This window comes from Indicator indicator, chromosome 10 (assembly GCF_027791375.1).
Source record: "Indicator indicator isolate 239-I01 chromosome 10, UM_Iind_1.1, whole genome shotgun sequence".
Lineage (NCBI taxonomy): Eukaryota > Metazoa > Chordata > Aves > Piciformes > Indicatoridae > Indicator > Indicator indicator.
The window spans coordinates 14,960,398-14,976,748 of NC_072019.1; the positions used below are offsets into that span (position 1 = coordinate 14,960,398).

The 16,351-nt window shown below is 44.0% G+C and overlaps 1 protein-coding gene across 1 annotated transcript in view; it reads right to left on the reverse strand.

Annotated features, from left to right (window-relative positions):
* Nucleotides 1-16,351, reverse strand: part of HMCN1 (hemicentin 1) — a 204,862-nt gene that overhangs the window by 64,418 nt on the left and 124,093 nt on the right. The window contains exons 43-50 of the mRNA XM_054384518.1: nt 15,587-15,709; nt 14,468-14,629; nt 12,699-12,980; nt 12,220-12,387; nt 6,768-6,881; nt 2,773-2,859; nt 2,161-2,352; nt 1,260-1,433 (exon numbers count right to left, since the gene is read on the reverse strand). Of these exons, the coding sequence (XP_054240493.1) occupies nt 1,260-1,433; nt 2,161-2,352; nt 2,773-2,859; nt 6,768-6,881; nt 12,220-12,387; nt 12,699-12,980; nt 14,468-14,629; nt 15,587-15,709 (1,302 nt within the window). The remainder of the gene's footprint in view (nt 1-1,259; nt 1,434-2,160; nt 2,353-2,772; nt 2,860-6,767; nt 6,882-12,219; nt 12,388-12,698; nt 12,981-14,467; nt 14,630-15,586; nt 15,710-16,351) is intronic.

The window sequence follows — 16,351 nt, forward strand, 5'->3', positions numbered from 1 at the left end:
ACCCCCCACCGTCTATGTCACATAATGACCATGCATAATTTGCCGGAGTGCTTTGGATCACCAATCCTGTTGCTTACAGATTCTTGGAGTAATTGTTACAATAGTTTGTACAAGACATTTCTCGCAGAAGGTTCTGCACTTCATTCATGGGCAAAGGAATCACAAAATGGTCTGGGATGGAAGGGACCTCCAAAAGTCATCTAGTCCAACCCCCTGTGCAGTAAGCAGGGGCATCCTCAACTAGATCAGGTTGCCCAGAGTCCTGTCAAGCCTCACCACCTTGAATATGTCCAGGGATAGGGCCCCAGCCACCTCCCTGGGCAACCTGTTCCAGTGTTCCACCACCCTCATGGTAAAGAACTTGTTTTGAACAAGAGGCATAATAGAGTAAACAAAGACTAAGCAAACACTCAACTAAACCAGCCTATTCAACACACAGGGGTGGATGTGAGTCTCTGAAGTACCTTCCTGTTTCAGGGCAGTTCTTGGTAAGAAAAAGGCCCTGAATTCCCTGAGGAAGGCGGAGAAGCGACAACCACAACATGAGAACGGTACACATGAATCTATAAGCGGAGTTTAGGACTTCCAGTGACATCTTCAACTAGGACATCCATTACTTTCCTTCCTAAAGTATCCTATTTGCATCGTCTCCCTTCTCAGAGATGTCATTACGTAGTCGGGCTGCAGCTCTTTTCAGACTACGTTGCTAGAAACTGCCCCCTATGGAGTATTTCAATTCCTCACTATGTCAACTTATCCTTCCTCTGAACACTTGCAGTTAACAATCCTAAAGTACCTGTTCATCTACATTGCTTCAGCGCTACCAGTGAAGCTTCTTCCTACTTTCCACCTCTATAGATGCACCAGGTAACAGTTACTCCAGAAATTAAAAATGGCAAGCTACTCATAACCTAGAAAAATTCCACCTCGCTCTTTTTCATAATGTTTACACCTCCTTCCACCTAATTTTCATGCCTCATTTCAGGTTATTTCTATTCATTATTAACTCCAAAGATTCTTGCTTGCCATCACTTAGCTTCACAGAACAAATGGATAAATACCTGAACACAAATAAAATGTAAGTAAATAACCAGTTAATTGTGAAGCACTTAAATACTGGAATGGGAAGTTCTCCAAAAGTATAAACTTTGTCCTTAAAGAAATATGTCCTTTGATTTTCCAAAATAATCTGTAACAGGAAACAAAGCAATAAAAGAATCAAGTGTTCTCTTATTTCTCAATAACAACAAAACTGTTACCTGGCAAAATGCGGATATTTCTGTTAGATTCCAAAAGTTTACCATCTTTCAGCCAAGTAATTGCAGCTGGAGGATAGGAATAAGCCTCACAAACCAGTGATGTTGGGCTGTTGAGGATAATAGTGATGTCTTCCACATTTCCATGGCTGTCTGCACCCACAATTGTTGGAGACACTAGGAACAAAGTCATTAAATAGATGAAGGACCTCTATAAAAGCCCAACTTTCTGCTCCCTGTTCAGTTTAGGAATCTAGTGGCAGCCTTAAATAGCAGGAGGATATTCCTTTGAGGAGCACTGAAACCCAGAACCAGACAACATTCATCAGGTTTGATGACTTGCCCTAAAGTCAACAGTCAGCCCATGTTTGTGGAATCCATACCCCTATGGCCTTTGTCAAGCACAGGTCACAGGAAGCCTGCCACCAGCAGCTGGCAGCCTCACCTTTTGATGATCCTGGAAGCAGCAGTTTGGGAGGAGGCATGAGCCTAGGAAATGAGGATGTTGGGAAAACAAACTTGCCATTGTTTGCATTTGGTTATGCAATAAACCCTCATGACAGAAGCCAATTACAGATGGTTTCAGCTTTTATGAAGAGATCACAATCTACAGTGCTCTTCAGATACCTCTTCCTTGACTCACAATAAGCCAATGTACTGTCTTGCTCATTCCATACAACGTCCTGTTATAGGTCCCCATTTTTCAGCTCTTTACTGAAGCACAGAACTGCTGCTCTTACTAAACTAACTACTCTTCCTCATCAATTACTAAGCTATGAAACTTTAATCGTAGCCAGACAACTTAAGCACTGCTGTAACCAAAGTGCTACAAAATTCCAGTGTGATTATCTGGTTTCTCCTGAGATGAATATTTTCTCAGCAAGAGCCAGCCCAGCTGCCTTACCAAGTACGTTGAGACTGTAACTTTTGCTCTTCTCTCCAGCTGCGTTGGATGCGAGGCATGTGTATCTCCCTGTGTCAGTGACCTGAGCGTTGGTGATTTGCAGGAAATGCCCACCAGACAGGAACTTGTGATCTTCATCCTCAGTCAGAGACTGCCCATCCTTTAGCCAGGTGATCTGTGGCACAGGGTTCCCTTAATGGAGTGAAGGAAACTGCAAATATTAGCTGCTGCACAGCCTCTGGGATATGCCAAGATTTCTGAAGCACAGCAAAATGCAGTTTCAGATGCTTTTTTCCAAGTGTCCTTTAGGGAGACGTTTTGGAACATCTATTCTAAAGTCTTCAAAGCTCCTGAGGTAAGATACACCTCCTCTTGGAGTCCACAGGCCTTCAGAGAAGGAACATCACAGCAACTGTTCTCTTTACTACATTTTATACAACCGTTTTAAAGGGAGCACTGGGTCCTTCTATAAGAGCACCAGGTCTAACCTGAAATGTAACAATCCCACCAAACTGAAAGTTCAGTTAAAAAACTTCTCTTCAGAACCAATGCTGATACACACTGGGGTGGGGGTGGGGGGTGATCAGAAAATACCATATTGTAAACTTTTACCTATTACTTCACATGTCAGGGTAACTCTGTGCTGCTCTTTCACCTTCACATCTTCCAGTTTATTTTCACCCACAATCCCTGGAGGCACTGCAAGCAGACAAGAAGACAACATCAGGAAATACTACTTCTAACCAAGTTAAACACAACAAGGACACACTCTACTCTGTGTCAGCTAATGCTTCTCTTGACCACATCAATCAATGAAGAGTGGTCTGTGGTCTAGATGTGAGAGGCTGTAGAACTGACTTGCCTGGACAACAGGCACACACTCTGTTCTGCATCCCTCAACTACTCAAGTCCACACAAAAGGCCAAATACCACAGACCAATGAAGCACTCACCTCACTTCATCTTCAGAGCTGGAGAGATCCTCAGGGTGCTGAGGAATATGGTCAGTAGGGCAATGTTTCTGAGAATGAGCAGTGGGCCATGGTGAGGAGCACTAGTTAGGGGTGCCAGGTTTGATTTCATGCACCAGCAGGCTTTAGAAGTTTGTAAACCAGTTTTGTCACTTGTATTAAGCAGCAATGATTTACTGGTTCAAAATTATATGCTTCAGTTTAAGAGTTATTTGGTTTCCAAGAGTAAATTAAAGCATTTGTGCCTACAAGAAGGCTGCAGAGGGACTGCTTCCAAAAACCTAGGATGAGGGGCAATGGTTTGAAATTATGGAAGAACAGATTTAGATTGGATATTAAGAACAAATTCTGCACCATGAGGGTGGTGGAACACTGCAATAGGTTGCCAAGGAGGTAGTTAAGGCCCCATCCCTGGAGATATTCAAGGTCAGGCTCAACAAGGCTCTGATCTAGTGGAGGATGTCCCTGCTGACTGCAGGTGGGTTGGTCTAGATGACCTTTGGAGGTCCCTTCCAACCCAAACTATTCTGTGATTCTGTACAGAACTCTAGGGAAAGAAGTGATTTATTAAAAAGGAGTCCATGTGTCTACTCACAGACCCCGTGGGTTGGTTTGTTTCTTTACTAGCATGCTCAAAGAAATACAAGAGATCACCAACAAGTGTGAAGGCATACATGTGTCTTGTGCAAACATCGCCTATTCCACACAGGCAGATGAACAAACGATTTGGGTCTTCCTGTGCTACAAACTATGTCCCTCTTGGGAAGCAGAAGACAAAATTATACCCTTAAAATACCTACCCAGTCCCCAGATAGCTAACTCTGTACAAGGGAACTCTCACTGTATGGCTAACCACTTGATATGTTTCTAAACAATCCTGGTCACCAGGACTACACAGACATGTGCTTTTGGATGAAGGAGGGCAGGCTATGACTGTGTTGGTGAGGAGCTCTGATCAACTATTTCTTCAAAGCAGAGGCCAAAAGCAAATGGCACTACAAATCAAAGTAGGCATGAACTGTTACAGGTTGGAAAAATAAGTCTAGAGATAGAATAAAGCAAGACCAAACCCCGACGGATTTTTGCAGGTTTTATGATAAAAATGCCAGGTTAGGGAGCCAGAATTTACACTTTCATGATCCTATAAAATGCAAACTTTCAGTCTAGACAGAACTCCTAAAGAGAGAAGAATTAGAACATACTCAGCAGCTTATTTGTGATCTATCACTAAGCCGCAGCAAAAGTTTCATAAAAATAAGAATCACAATAATTGCAGAATTTATGGTCAACAGAGGAGAATAATGTTACACCAGAGTCTTCATAGAATCACAGAATCATGGAATTGTTTGTCTTGGAAAACACCTTGAAGATCATTGAGTCCAACCATCAACCTAACACCACCATGGCTGTTAAACCATGTCCCAAAACTCCATGTCCACACGTTTCTTGAACCAGGGAGGAGGTGACACCACCTCCCTGGGCAGCATGCTCCAATCCCTGACTTCCCTGACCAGGAAATTTTTCCTAGTCTCCAACCTAAACCTCCTGTAGCACAATTTCATGCTAATGAAGGCAACAAAAACTAGAGTAAAGAATTAAAAACTGAAAGAGGTTTGCATTTCACTTGACTGGAATAGCAAAGATACTACTTCAGAACGGCTAAAAGCTGGCCTCTGAGCAGGACACATGGTGAGATGTGGGTTAGCAGAATTTAGCCTGCAGGAAGCTGCGGCCAGTGCTGGCACTGTCAGCAGCTTGTGATACAGTTATGATCAAATTCCCTGCTGTGACTCTACAAGCAATGCAAAACAGACTTTTGTATGGCTTCTGGTGTCTAAATGCAAGGACACAAAGACCTACCAGCTAATGCAGGAATTAGACTGGGAAAAATACAATCTAAAACTCATAAACCTTAGGACTTCTAAATCAGGTCAAAAGTTACTATTCAGAAAAAAAAAAAACCAAAATATATCAACATCTATTAATTTCAGATTGCAACAAAGCCACACCAAAACTTTTGCAACTATTCAAATATTTTTATGCTTACTACACCAAGCCCTCCACGCAAACTGGCTTGTTTGCTGCACCTCCTGCACCACTGTAGAGGAACACTGTCTCTGTATAGTTCCTCTTTACAGTGAGCTGGTGAATATTGTCTGTTGTTATCAGGCCACATTCCAGTAACTTTCCTCTAGAAAGACAAAGAAATTACCAAGGGAAGAGGAGAGAAAACGGAACAAAGGAATTTTCCACTTAGATCACTTGAAATCAGCTCCACTGAGCGTTTTTCTTCAAGGCAAATAAAGCCTGTGCAATAGAGATTCCCAGAATGCTGAAGAACACCCTGCTACTAAATCCCTCCAAAGAAAACAGTAAAACAATGAATGCTTTTCAGTGTTGATCCATCTCTTCCATTCTACTAGACTGACAGGTCCATGAGCTCATCAAACAAACATGAACTGACATGAATGTGAGCTATCCTTTACAGGCTGAACATGCCAAAGGCAGCTGAAGGCAAGGGAAGCCGATCAGCCCGCAGCGCCTCAGAGAAAGGACAGACAGCAAAATTGTCTCCAGTAAGACCGTAGGACAACCACATAAAGGTTGGTAATTATGGACACAGGTGTTTTCTGGGTAAAACACTATAAGTCATAGAAGGAAATTGCACTTTAATGGTTCCAAACAGCCATTTGAAGAATCCCAGAATCCCAACATGGTGTAGGTTGGAAGGACTGAAGATGCTGTGGGAACTGAAGCATCTCTGTGAGGAGGAAAGGATGAGAGACCTGAGGCCTGGAGAAAAGCAGCCTGAGAGGGTATCCAATCAATGCTAAAGGAAAGGTTGTGGGGGAGAGAAAAGAGGACGGGGCCCAACTTTTTTCAGTGGTGCCCAGTGACAGGACAAGCAGCAACAAGTACAGATTGGAACCCAGGAGGTTCCATCTGAACAGAAGGAGAAACTTTTTTGCTGTGAGGGTGCTGGAGCAGGCTGCCCAAAGAGGTTGTGGAGTCTCCTTTTCCAGAGAGATTCCAAACCCACCTGGGCATTGTAATCCTGGGCAAGCTGCTGTGGGTGACCCTGCTTTAGCAGGGGGGTTGGACTACATGATCTCCACAGGTCCCTTCCAACCCTCACCATGCTAGGGTTCAGTGATTCTGTGAAAATAAACTTGACCCCGAAAACAAAAAATCCCACCTTTTCAGATTACCTATGAACTGATTCACCTTGTTCATCATGCCCATGGAGTGTGAAGCTATGACCATCAAGAAACAGAAGAGAGCATGGGAGTCCAGCTGTGGGCATCTCCCAGACTCCTATGCAGCTGAATCAACCACCTAACAGAAGCCAGTTTCATTGACAGTTCCTTTCTAATTAAGGAACAAACAAGCCACAAAACACAAGTAGCTGCCAGTTATTCTAATTGATGCCCGCAGAATCTTCACTTTAAAATACAAACCCGAAAATTTACACAAAGTAGCTTCTCTTTAAACCCCACATTTCTATTGCCAAACTCACTTCGCCCCCCCCCCCCCATAAGAACATGTTTTAATAGAATAATTTTTTTTAAATATCAGCAAAGTATCCAGTAGATTTCCTCATCATTTTCTACTGTAACAAAACTGACCATGCACTTACCTAGAACAGAAAGGTCAAAATCCTTCCTCGCTTCTCCTGCAGCATTGGTCACCACACACGTGTATTGACCTTCATCTGTTACACTGGTGTGTGTCAGTCGGAGTGTCCTGCCCCCTGAGGAAAGCCAGAAAACATCCAATCATTGAAGTCCTGCTCCAGCCAACATGCTCCCACACTGCCTATCCTAACTTTTGTGCTTTGGTTACATTCCTAGCTGTATTTTTACTTTCATGCGATCTGTTCTGATATGTTGAATAAGAAAAGGAGCCCCCAACACAAGCATGACATGGATCTGTTAGAGAGGGTCCAGATGAGGGCCACCAAGATGATCAGAGGGCTGGAGGACCTCTCCTATGAGAACAGGATGAGGGAGTTTGGTCTGTTCAGCCTGAAGAAGGATCCAGGGAGACCTTAGAGAAGCCTTTCAGTACCTGAAGGGGCTACAAGAGAGATGGGAAGGGACTTTTTCTAAGGGGATGGAGTGACTGGGCAAAGAGGAATGGTATTAAACTAGAGCAGGGTAGATTTAGATTGGACATTAGGAAGAAGTTCTCTACTCTGAGGGTGGTAGAACACCGGAACAGGTTGCCCAGACAAGTTGTGGATGCCTCATCCCTTGAAGTATTTAAGACTGGGCTGGATGAGGCTTTGAGCAACCTGATATAGTGAAGGTTGTCCATCCCTGCCTGTGGCAGAGGATTGGAACCAGATGATCTTTAAAGGTCCCTTCCAATTTAAGCCATTCTGTGATTCTATGTTTTTTACTCCTAGTCCCATTATTTCTGCACAAGCTCTTCCTCAGTGCTTTTAGATCTCTGTTTAATATTGATCATACTACTCCTCCTAACCAGCAACTTCCAAACTACTCTGATGTATCCCTTTTTTCCCCCTCCAGAAATTACACTTAAGAGGACATTGAGGCATTCAGTCATGTTGTGAGAATTTCTAGAGCAAGTCAGAGACCAACAGGAACAATCAGTGAAAACGCTGAGTTTGTGCAGAGAAACTCAACCCTGCTCTACTCAAGTCACTTGAGCTCCATGCAGAGATTCAGAGCATATGTAATTCATTGATCAGCACTCTGGATGTGGCAGGAAGAGTGTTTGCAACAGGTGGGATTTTTGCACAGATTTCTCAGCAGGAAATCCACCAAAATATAGTAGGCAGCAAGATTGTCATTCCTGAGTGCTTTGCAGTACTGAGAATCTAAATGACTATACAGAAAGATAATAAAGCCTTGTCGGAGAGGGTAGTGTGTGCACAGAAAAAAATATGTTTGTTTTTATAAACACATGAAAACAGCCCTTACAGGTAAAGGAATAAAATCCAATTGCTCTCTTCCAGCATTTCTGTCAGTTGTGACAACAGCACTGATTTACATGCAATGTTTTAAACTAACAGATTCCTCTTAACATTGTAACAGAGCAGCTGTCACGGCACACTCACACAGACATTCTGGCTTAAAAGGAAGATTTACAAGTATGTTTGACCTACTGGAAATCAGCTCTGCGGAGAAGGAGATGGTCTCCTATGGTACATTCAGAAGAGTGTGGCCAGCAGGTGAAGGCAGACTTTCCTTTCCCCCCACTCTGTCCTAGTGAGGACACATCTGGAGTATTGTATCTTTGTGTCCAGTTCAGGGCTTCCCAGTTCAAGAGAGGAAACTATTGGACAGTCCAGTGGAGACTGCAACGGTGCTAAAGGGCTTGGAATATCTCTGTGAGGAGGAAAGGCTGAGAGACCTGGGACTGTTTAGCCTGGAAAAGAGCAGCCTGAGAGGGGATCTGATTAATGCTCAGCAAGAGTTAACGGGTGGCCAGGCAAGAGGATGGGGCCAGACTCTGTTCAGTGGTGCCCAGTGACAGGACATAGAGCAACAGACACAAACTGGAACCCAGAAGGTTCCATCTGAACAGAAGGAAAAACATCTTTTCTGTGAGGATGCTGGAACCCTGGAGCAGGCTGCCCAGAGAGGTTGTGGAGTCTCCTTCTCTGGAGAGATTCCAGATCCACCTGAACACTGTGATCCTGGGCAGCCTGCTGCAGGTGACCTGGTTTTAGCAGGTGGATTGGACTAGAAGACCTCCAGAGGTCCATTCCAACCCCAGCCATTCTGTGATTCTGTCAAAGGATCAAGAATATCCTCACTTTGCTGCAGTAGAATAACTTCTCTTTTCTTCCTTTTTGGCAGAGGAACAGCAAAACAAACATTACTGAGCGTTCAGACACATGAATAAATGTGGTGGCCATCATTTGATTTTCCAAGTTTCTCATTCACAGTCATTATCCCACCATACATCACACCCAGACCATGCAGCTCCTGCCTGCAGATACCCACAGGGTCTCATTCTTGGGATATATCCCAGAAATTTAAGTTCCTGGTAATGTGCTTTGAAGGAAGAAACTGCTGGCCTGCTTGAATGGATGTGCCTCTGCCCAAGGAATTCTACCTGCAGTGTGAGACTCAGGAAGGCCCTGTTACAGTCTTGCAGCCTAACATCACCCTAATCCTTTCTTCTGTCACACCTTGCACAAAGCCATTTAAGAAAAAAGAATGAAATAGATACCTGGAGACTTACTTTCCCTGGTATCACAAACTTTCTCACACCCAGGGACCCAGTGAGACATTTAGCTAAAATTAAGCAAAAGCTTTTCTCCTTCCTACACCTACTATGAAGCTTGGTGCATGGTCTGGTCTGCAGGAAAAGCAGATGCTGTAGGGTGGACTATTTTCTTCTTTTGCTTTTTCTCACGGATATGTAGGAAGCATCACCAAAAGGAAACAACATCACAGTATTTGAATTCACAGATTAAAAGCTGCAGCAGTGTGTCCATACATTTAAATCATCTGCAGCGCCAAACAAGTATGTTTTCCATCAACAGAACCAAAATCCTCCTTTGGCAAAGTGTTTTACCTCCTAAATTGGTTGAAGAGGGGGATTTGTGGTTGTTATTTGGGGTATTTCACAGCTGTACAAACACAAATAAAGGTCCAAATGCCATGCTGGTTATGGGTCACTACCACAATGTGGAGTTCTGAGATGAGCTGCACAAAAGCACAAGCTTTGCTGGGAAGCAGAGCACTGAGTTCTGGCCTGTTCCCCCACTCCCACTGCAGCTAATGTTCAGAGACAATAAACATCTTTCTCTCTCTCACCCTTCCTGGCTCCGCGATCCGGGTGGTGCTGTTAGCGTGGGTGTAGAAATCAACAGACAGAAGGCAAACAACCAAGCCCAGCAGACATTTTTGTTGATGGTAACTTTGCACAAAAAAGAATGCGTGTCAACTCGGATGGATTTATACTGGATAGTATCACACACCCACTCCTTTTTCCATTTGCCACATGTAAAAATGGGAATGCAGAATACAGGACTATCTGTAATCACAGAATCCCAGTGTGGTGGGGGTGGTAAGGCACCTCTGGAGATCATCCAGTCCAACTGCAGGAGGTTTCCCAGGATCACAGCGTCCAGGCAGCTTTGGAGTCTCTTCTCCAGTGAAGGAGACTCCAAAACTTCTGTGCGCAGTCTGTTCCAGGGCTCCAGCACCCTCACAGCAAAAAATTTTTCACCACATTTAGACGGAACCTCCTGAGTTCCAGTTTGTGTCCATTGCCCCTTGTCCTGTTACTAGGCACCCCTGGACAGAGTCCAGCCCCATCCTCTTGACCCTCTCTGGCTGAGCATTGATCAGATCCCCTCACAGGCTGCTTTTTTTCAGGCTAAACAGCCCCAGGTCTCTCAGCCTTTACTCCTTCCAGAGATGCTCCAGTCCCCTCAGCATCTTTGTAGATTTCACTGGACTCTCTCCAGTAGTTCCCTGCCTAGAAATGGACCAGATGTGGCTTCCTTGGGTCAGAGTAGAGGGGAAGGAGAACTTCTCTTGACTTGCTGCTGGTCATGCTCGTCTTCATGCACCCCTAATGTTAAAAGATATATGAACACAAAAAATCCTGACAAAAATTCATCTTCAAATCCATTCCTAGCTTAGCTTCTAAACGCTTTCCAGCTCCTGTACCTGAGAGTGTTCTTGTGCTCATGCTGGCGAATATTTTGGCTTTGCCACCCTGGCTATACCAGAGTGTTAGCAACTTCATCAAAACTTATGAAAATAAGATTTCTGGCAGTGAGTGGCAAACCCAAGATGAAAGCAACACCTTAGTTGTGGTCTACACCTCTCAGCTGCAACCAGATACTTTACTACTTCTACATATTCCACCTGTTGATCTGTTGATCAACTTTGTGAAGTCAACACAAACATATTGCTTGCTTGGTGAGCGTTTTTGGTTGTCATTTCAAGGGCTGCTATCTCAATTTCCTACTGCAAACACTAACATTTGACATCACTGCAGCTGTGAGTCAAGTGCCCTCACTTCCTTATAGTACTGCAGAAAGATGGTTTACAGGAACAGGTACCAAACTCCTCCTATTTTGGGATGAATTTGATATGTTTCTCCTTTCACCAATCAAAAATTCCTCCAGATCCCCCAGACTAGTCTTGCTAATGCTGTATTCCCTGCTGTCTTTGATCGCTCACTTTCAGCTTTGATTAGATATCTGACCATCAGATTCAGTTAGCTCCAAGACCAGGAAGTATTTACATGCACTAGTTTCTGAGGCTCATCAAGAGGTTTACCCTTGTTTCTACAAACAGACCCACAGAAATTAAAGATATTTTGTTTACTGTCATTTGTATTCATTCCCTCAAATATTTTTCTTCCTTAAAGGATAAAATAACTGTGAAGAGAAAACTAATCATGTGAGAAAGCTAATGTAGTATCTGTGCCCTGGTGAAGCAAGCTGACAGAACCACAGAATTGTTTCAGTTCAAAAAGACCTCTAAGACCATTGGGTCCAACTATAAGCCGTGGCCATTAAACCACGTCCCAAAGAGCCCTGTCCACGTCTGTCTTGATCACCTCCAGGGATGGTGACTCCACCACCTCCCTGGGCAGCCAGTTCCAATGCCTGACCAGTCTTTGCAGGAAAGAAATTTCGCTAATATCCAACCTAAACCTCCCCTGGCACAATTCCAGGCCATTTCCTCTTGTTCTATCACCTCTTGTTCCAACCTTCTTTCAGTGAATTGTAGAGAGCAATAAGGTCTCCTCTCAGCCTCCTCTTCTCCGGACAAAACTACCCCAGTTCCCTCAGCTGCTCTTCAGAAGTTCTTCAGACCCTTCACCAGCTTTGTTGCCCTTTACTAGACATGCTCCAGCCCCTCAAGGTCCTTCTTGGAGTAAGGGGCCCAAAACTGAACACAGTATTTGAGATGTGGCCCCACCAGTGCTGAGTACAGGGATACAATCACTTCCCTACTCCTGCTGGTCACAGTACTGCTGACCCAGACCAGGATGCTCTTAGCCTTCTTGGCCACCTGAGCACACTGCTGGCTCATGTTCAGCTGGCTTCCCTCTTTTCTTATTCCTTTAAGTGACTACAGCGTTTGTACCTGAGAGGATTCGCACCGAGTTGTTCAAAGTGACAGGCCACCCATTCTTGAGCCATGTTATCAATGGCAAGGGAATTCCTGAAGCTTCACAAAGCAGGGAGATGGGATTCTTCTCCACAATGGTGATGTTTTCAGATGTCTGCAGGTAACCAGCAATGCTTGGGGGAACTGGAAGAGCATAAAGAAAACACATGCTTCAGAACAAATAAAAAGTAATTTTGCTCTCAATGATTAAATTAGATTTGCTCACATGATGAAGGGACTTGGACACCTCTGCTATGAAGAAAGACTGAGAGACCTGGGACTGTTTAGTCTGGAGAACAGAAGGCTGAGAGGGGATCTTATCAATGTCTACAAATATACGAAGGTTTGGCATCAAGGTGAAGGGGCCAGGCTCTTTTCGGTGGTGCCCAGTAACAGGACAAGGAACAATGGGTACAAGCTGACACACAGGAAGTTCCCATTTTGCACAAACTCACCATGAACATTTAAATCATATTTTCTGTCAGCTAGCCCTGCCACGTTGGCAGCAACGCAGACATAGCGGCCAGTGTCTGACACCTGGGCGTTTTTCAGCTGAAGAAAGCGACCACCATGAAGTATTGTGATGTCCCTTTCACTGAGCAGTGGGTGGCCATCCTTCATCCATGTGATCACTGGTTCTGGAATGCCCTGTACCCTGCACTCCAAGGAAATTTCCTTTCCTTGGGTGACAATGACTTCTGATGGGTGGCTGCCACTATTTAATATAGTTGGTCGAGCTAAGAAGGAAAAAGAAACACAGCACAGAAATCAACTGGAAGCTACAATTCAGCATCTTCACCTGTTTCTGAACAGAACAACCACGAAGTTTGTTGATAAAGATTTTAATAAAGACCAGGTATTGCAGACTACTGCTGGCAAATCAGTTAGGGGCACTCTGCAATTCATAGTGATTTTCACAGGACCAAGAAGTAACAAATAACCTCTCCCCATCCTCCACCACATGAAGCACAAATGTTTTTTAAAATATAATTTGCAGGCAATTCTAAAAATCTTGAAGATTTCCTCTTTCACAAGGTTGTTTAAAAATGCCTCCTTTTACTCCTGACTGAAATACAGAAGTACCAGTAAAATCCAAAGAAATCTAAATTCAGTTACTTGAAACACTACAGTTTGGTGACAAGTGTGTTCAGGGAGGTTCTCCTCCCCCTCTATTCAGCCCTGGTGAGATCACATCTGGAATACTGTGTCCAGTTTTGGTCTCCGCAGTTCAAGAGAGACAGGGATCTACTGGAGAGAGTCCAACAGAAAGCTATGAGGTTGATCAAGGGACTTAAATACCTCTCCTATGAGGAAAGAAAGACTGAGAGACCTGAGCTTGTTTAGTCTGGAGAAGAGAACGCTGAGAGGGAATCTTATCAATGTCTATAAATACAGGAGGGATGGGTGTCAAGATGAAGGGGCCAGTTTCTTCCCACTGGTGCCCAGTGATAGGACAAGGAATAATGGGTACCAGATGAAACACAGGAAGTTCCACCTCAACATGAGGAGAAATTTCTTTACTGTGAGAGTGATGAAGCACTGGAACAGGCTGCCCAGAGAGGTTGTGGAGTCTCCTTCTCTGGAGACTTTCAAAACCCACCTGGATCTGGTCCTGTGTAACCTGCCCTAGGTAATCCTGCTTTGACAGGGAGACTGGACTTGATGATCTCTGGTGGTCCCTTCCAACTCCTAACATTCTGTGATTCTATGATCTGTGATTAAAAGCACTTTTAACAGGCATATGAAATGTGTTGTTCAAGATTTGAGTCCAAATTGTCAATATTTTAATTAGAATCACAGACTGGTTTGTGTTGGAAGGGACCTTTAAAGGTCATATAGTCCAGCCCCCTTGCAGTCAGCAGGGACATCTACAACTAGAGCAGGTTGCTCAGAGCCACAACCAACCTGACCTGCAGTGATTCCAGGGATGAGGCATCTACCACACCTCTGGGCAACCTGGACCAGTGTCTCACCACCCTCAGTATCAAAAATTTCTACCTTCTCTCTAGACTAAGTCTCTCTCTTTTAGTTTAAACCAACCTCCCCCCCTTTGTCCTGTTGCAACAGGCCCTGCTAAAAACATTTACTTAATGTTCTCCTCAGAGTGCCCTTAAAATGATCCTATAGCTGAAAATCTTGCAGCTTAACACCACTGTGCTTGTGACTCTCATAGCTTCACTCTCTTGCAGGAAAACCACAAACAGAATTTGTCATGGTAACTTACTGTGTACTTGCAAATTGTATTCTTTCATTGCACTTCCAGCTACATTTGAAGCAATGCAAGTGTAAGATGCTGCATCAGACGTTGTAGCAAGCGAAATCTGTAGCTGTCTGCCTCCAGACAATACTCGCACCCTTCCCGAAAGGTCAGCCACCAGTGAAGAGCCTGCAAGAGACATTCTTTGAGACAGAACCACAGGAAAGGGTACTGAGCTTGCTCATGTGGTGTCAAGTTCAGTGGGTCATGTAATAATCACTGAGCTGCACAACCATCCATATTAGAGCTGCTCTACCAGAGTTTTGCCAGGCATCAGAGACTCACACAAGCAGACTCTGAGGGCTTCCCATACTAATTGCTGATTTCAGGATCTGAGCTAAAGCACTGCAACCCTCATCACACTCACACCCATCCAGAAAGTTTTGGACACCTCTACTGAGCAGCAAATCCCACACTTCCAGTATATAATTGTCTTAATCCAGCACAGCCAGTGCTTAGGAACATGTAATTTAGTTTTCACAGCCAACCACCTATCTACTGTATGTCACACAGCATGTCACAGGCTTCCACCCAGGAGAGCCTCAGCAGAATGGTGACAGCAAAGTAAGACTGCAATTAGGATAAGGGGTAACAGGCATAAACTGGAAATTACACTTCAACAGGAGGAACAACATCTTTGCTGTGAGGGTGCTGGAGCCCTGGAGCAAGCTGCCCAGAAATGTTATGGAGTCTCCTTCTATGCAGAGATTTCAGACCCACCTGGCCATTGTGATCCTGGGCAAGCTGCTGTGGGTGACCCTGCTTTAGCAGGGGAGTTGGACTAGATGATCTCTAGAGGTCCCTTCCAACCCCCACCACGCTAGAGATTCTGTGCTTGAGAGGGGTTAAGCGCTTCACAGTCTATTTTTAAGTCAGCTCAGGAGGATGTCTGCACTGTGCTTCCCTTGCACACTTTTAAGAATCTGGTGCCATAGTTCTTGTTACTCAGTTAGTTAAGATAACTCAGTTAAGATAACTAAGTTCCTGAACTCCTCATAACACACCATCTGAAATGTTCACGGGATAAGAAGAACAACTTGCAGAATTATCACATTTGCTCTATAAAACAGACAGACAGTTACCCACCATTCTTTTTCCAGGTAAGACTGGGTGGTGGGATGCCACTGGACTCACACATCAGGCTTATCAAGCTCCCTTCAGTTACTGTGAGTTGAGTGATGTCATCTGAGCCATAAATACTCGGTGACACTAAAAGAAATGCCAAATGATTGCAGTATTTGAAATACAATGTTACCAGCCAACAGCGAGACCCATATGACCCTGATACAAATTTGTCATGTAAAGTGACTCCAGATCCAAGATCCTGCCTTCTTCATGGCTTTAGTTAATAAACCTACAGATAGCATCATTAGGTCACTTCTAAAGTTCAGTCTTAAGCTTTTCCTTTGACTGCTTCCTGCATTAATTCACTGGTTGCCACACGAACACTAAGGACCCCACCCTTCGATCACCCTACTGTAGCAGAATGCCAGCTTTGCTCTGCAGCTCTGAGAATGTAACCCAGCTGCAGACACAAGGGACCACTGTTTTCACTCTGATTCTCAAAGTCTCAAAGAATTGAATTTCAACCACTAGGTAAGAAATATTTGCCTCCTGGAAGCAGGTGAACCAAATTAAGAGAGACCAAATGAAAACATGGTACAGAAATAAAGAAAAAGAAAACACACTCAAAAATCATTGATTAAAATAAATATCCTAAGCCACATTCAGCATCTAGCCACAGAAAAATGGTACTAGCACTCTTTTTATGATTCAGTATTGATAACTTGATTAATTGATCTTGATAGGACAGAAGCTGAAGGAGGGCAGATTTAGACTGGATATTAGAAA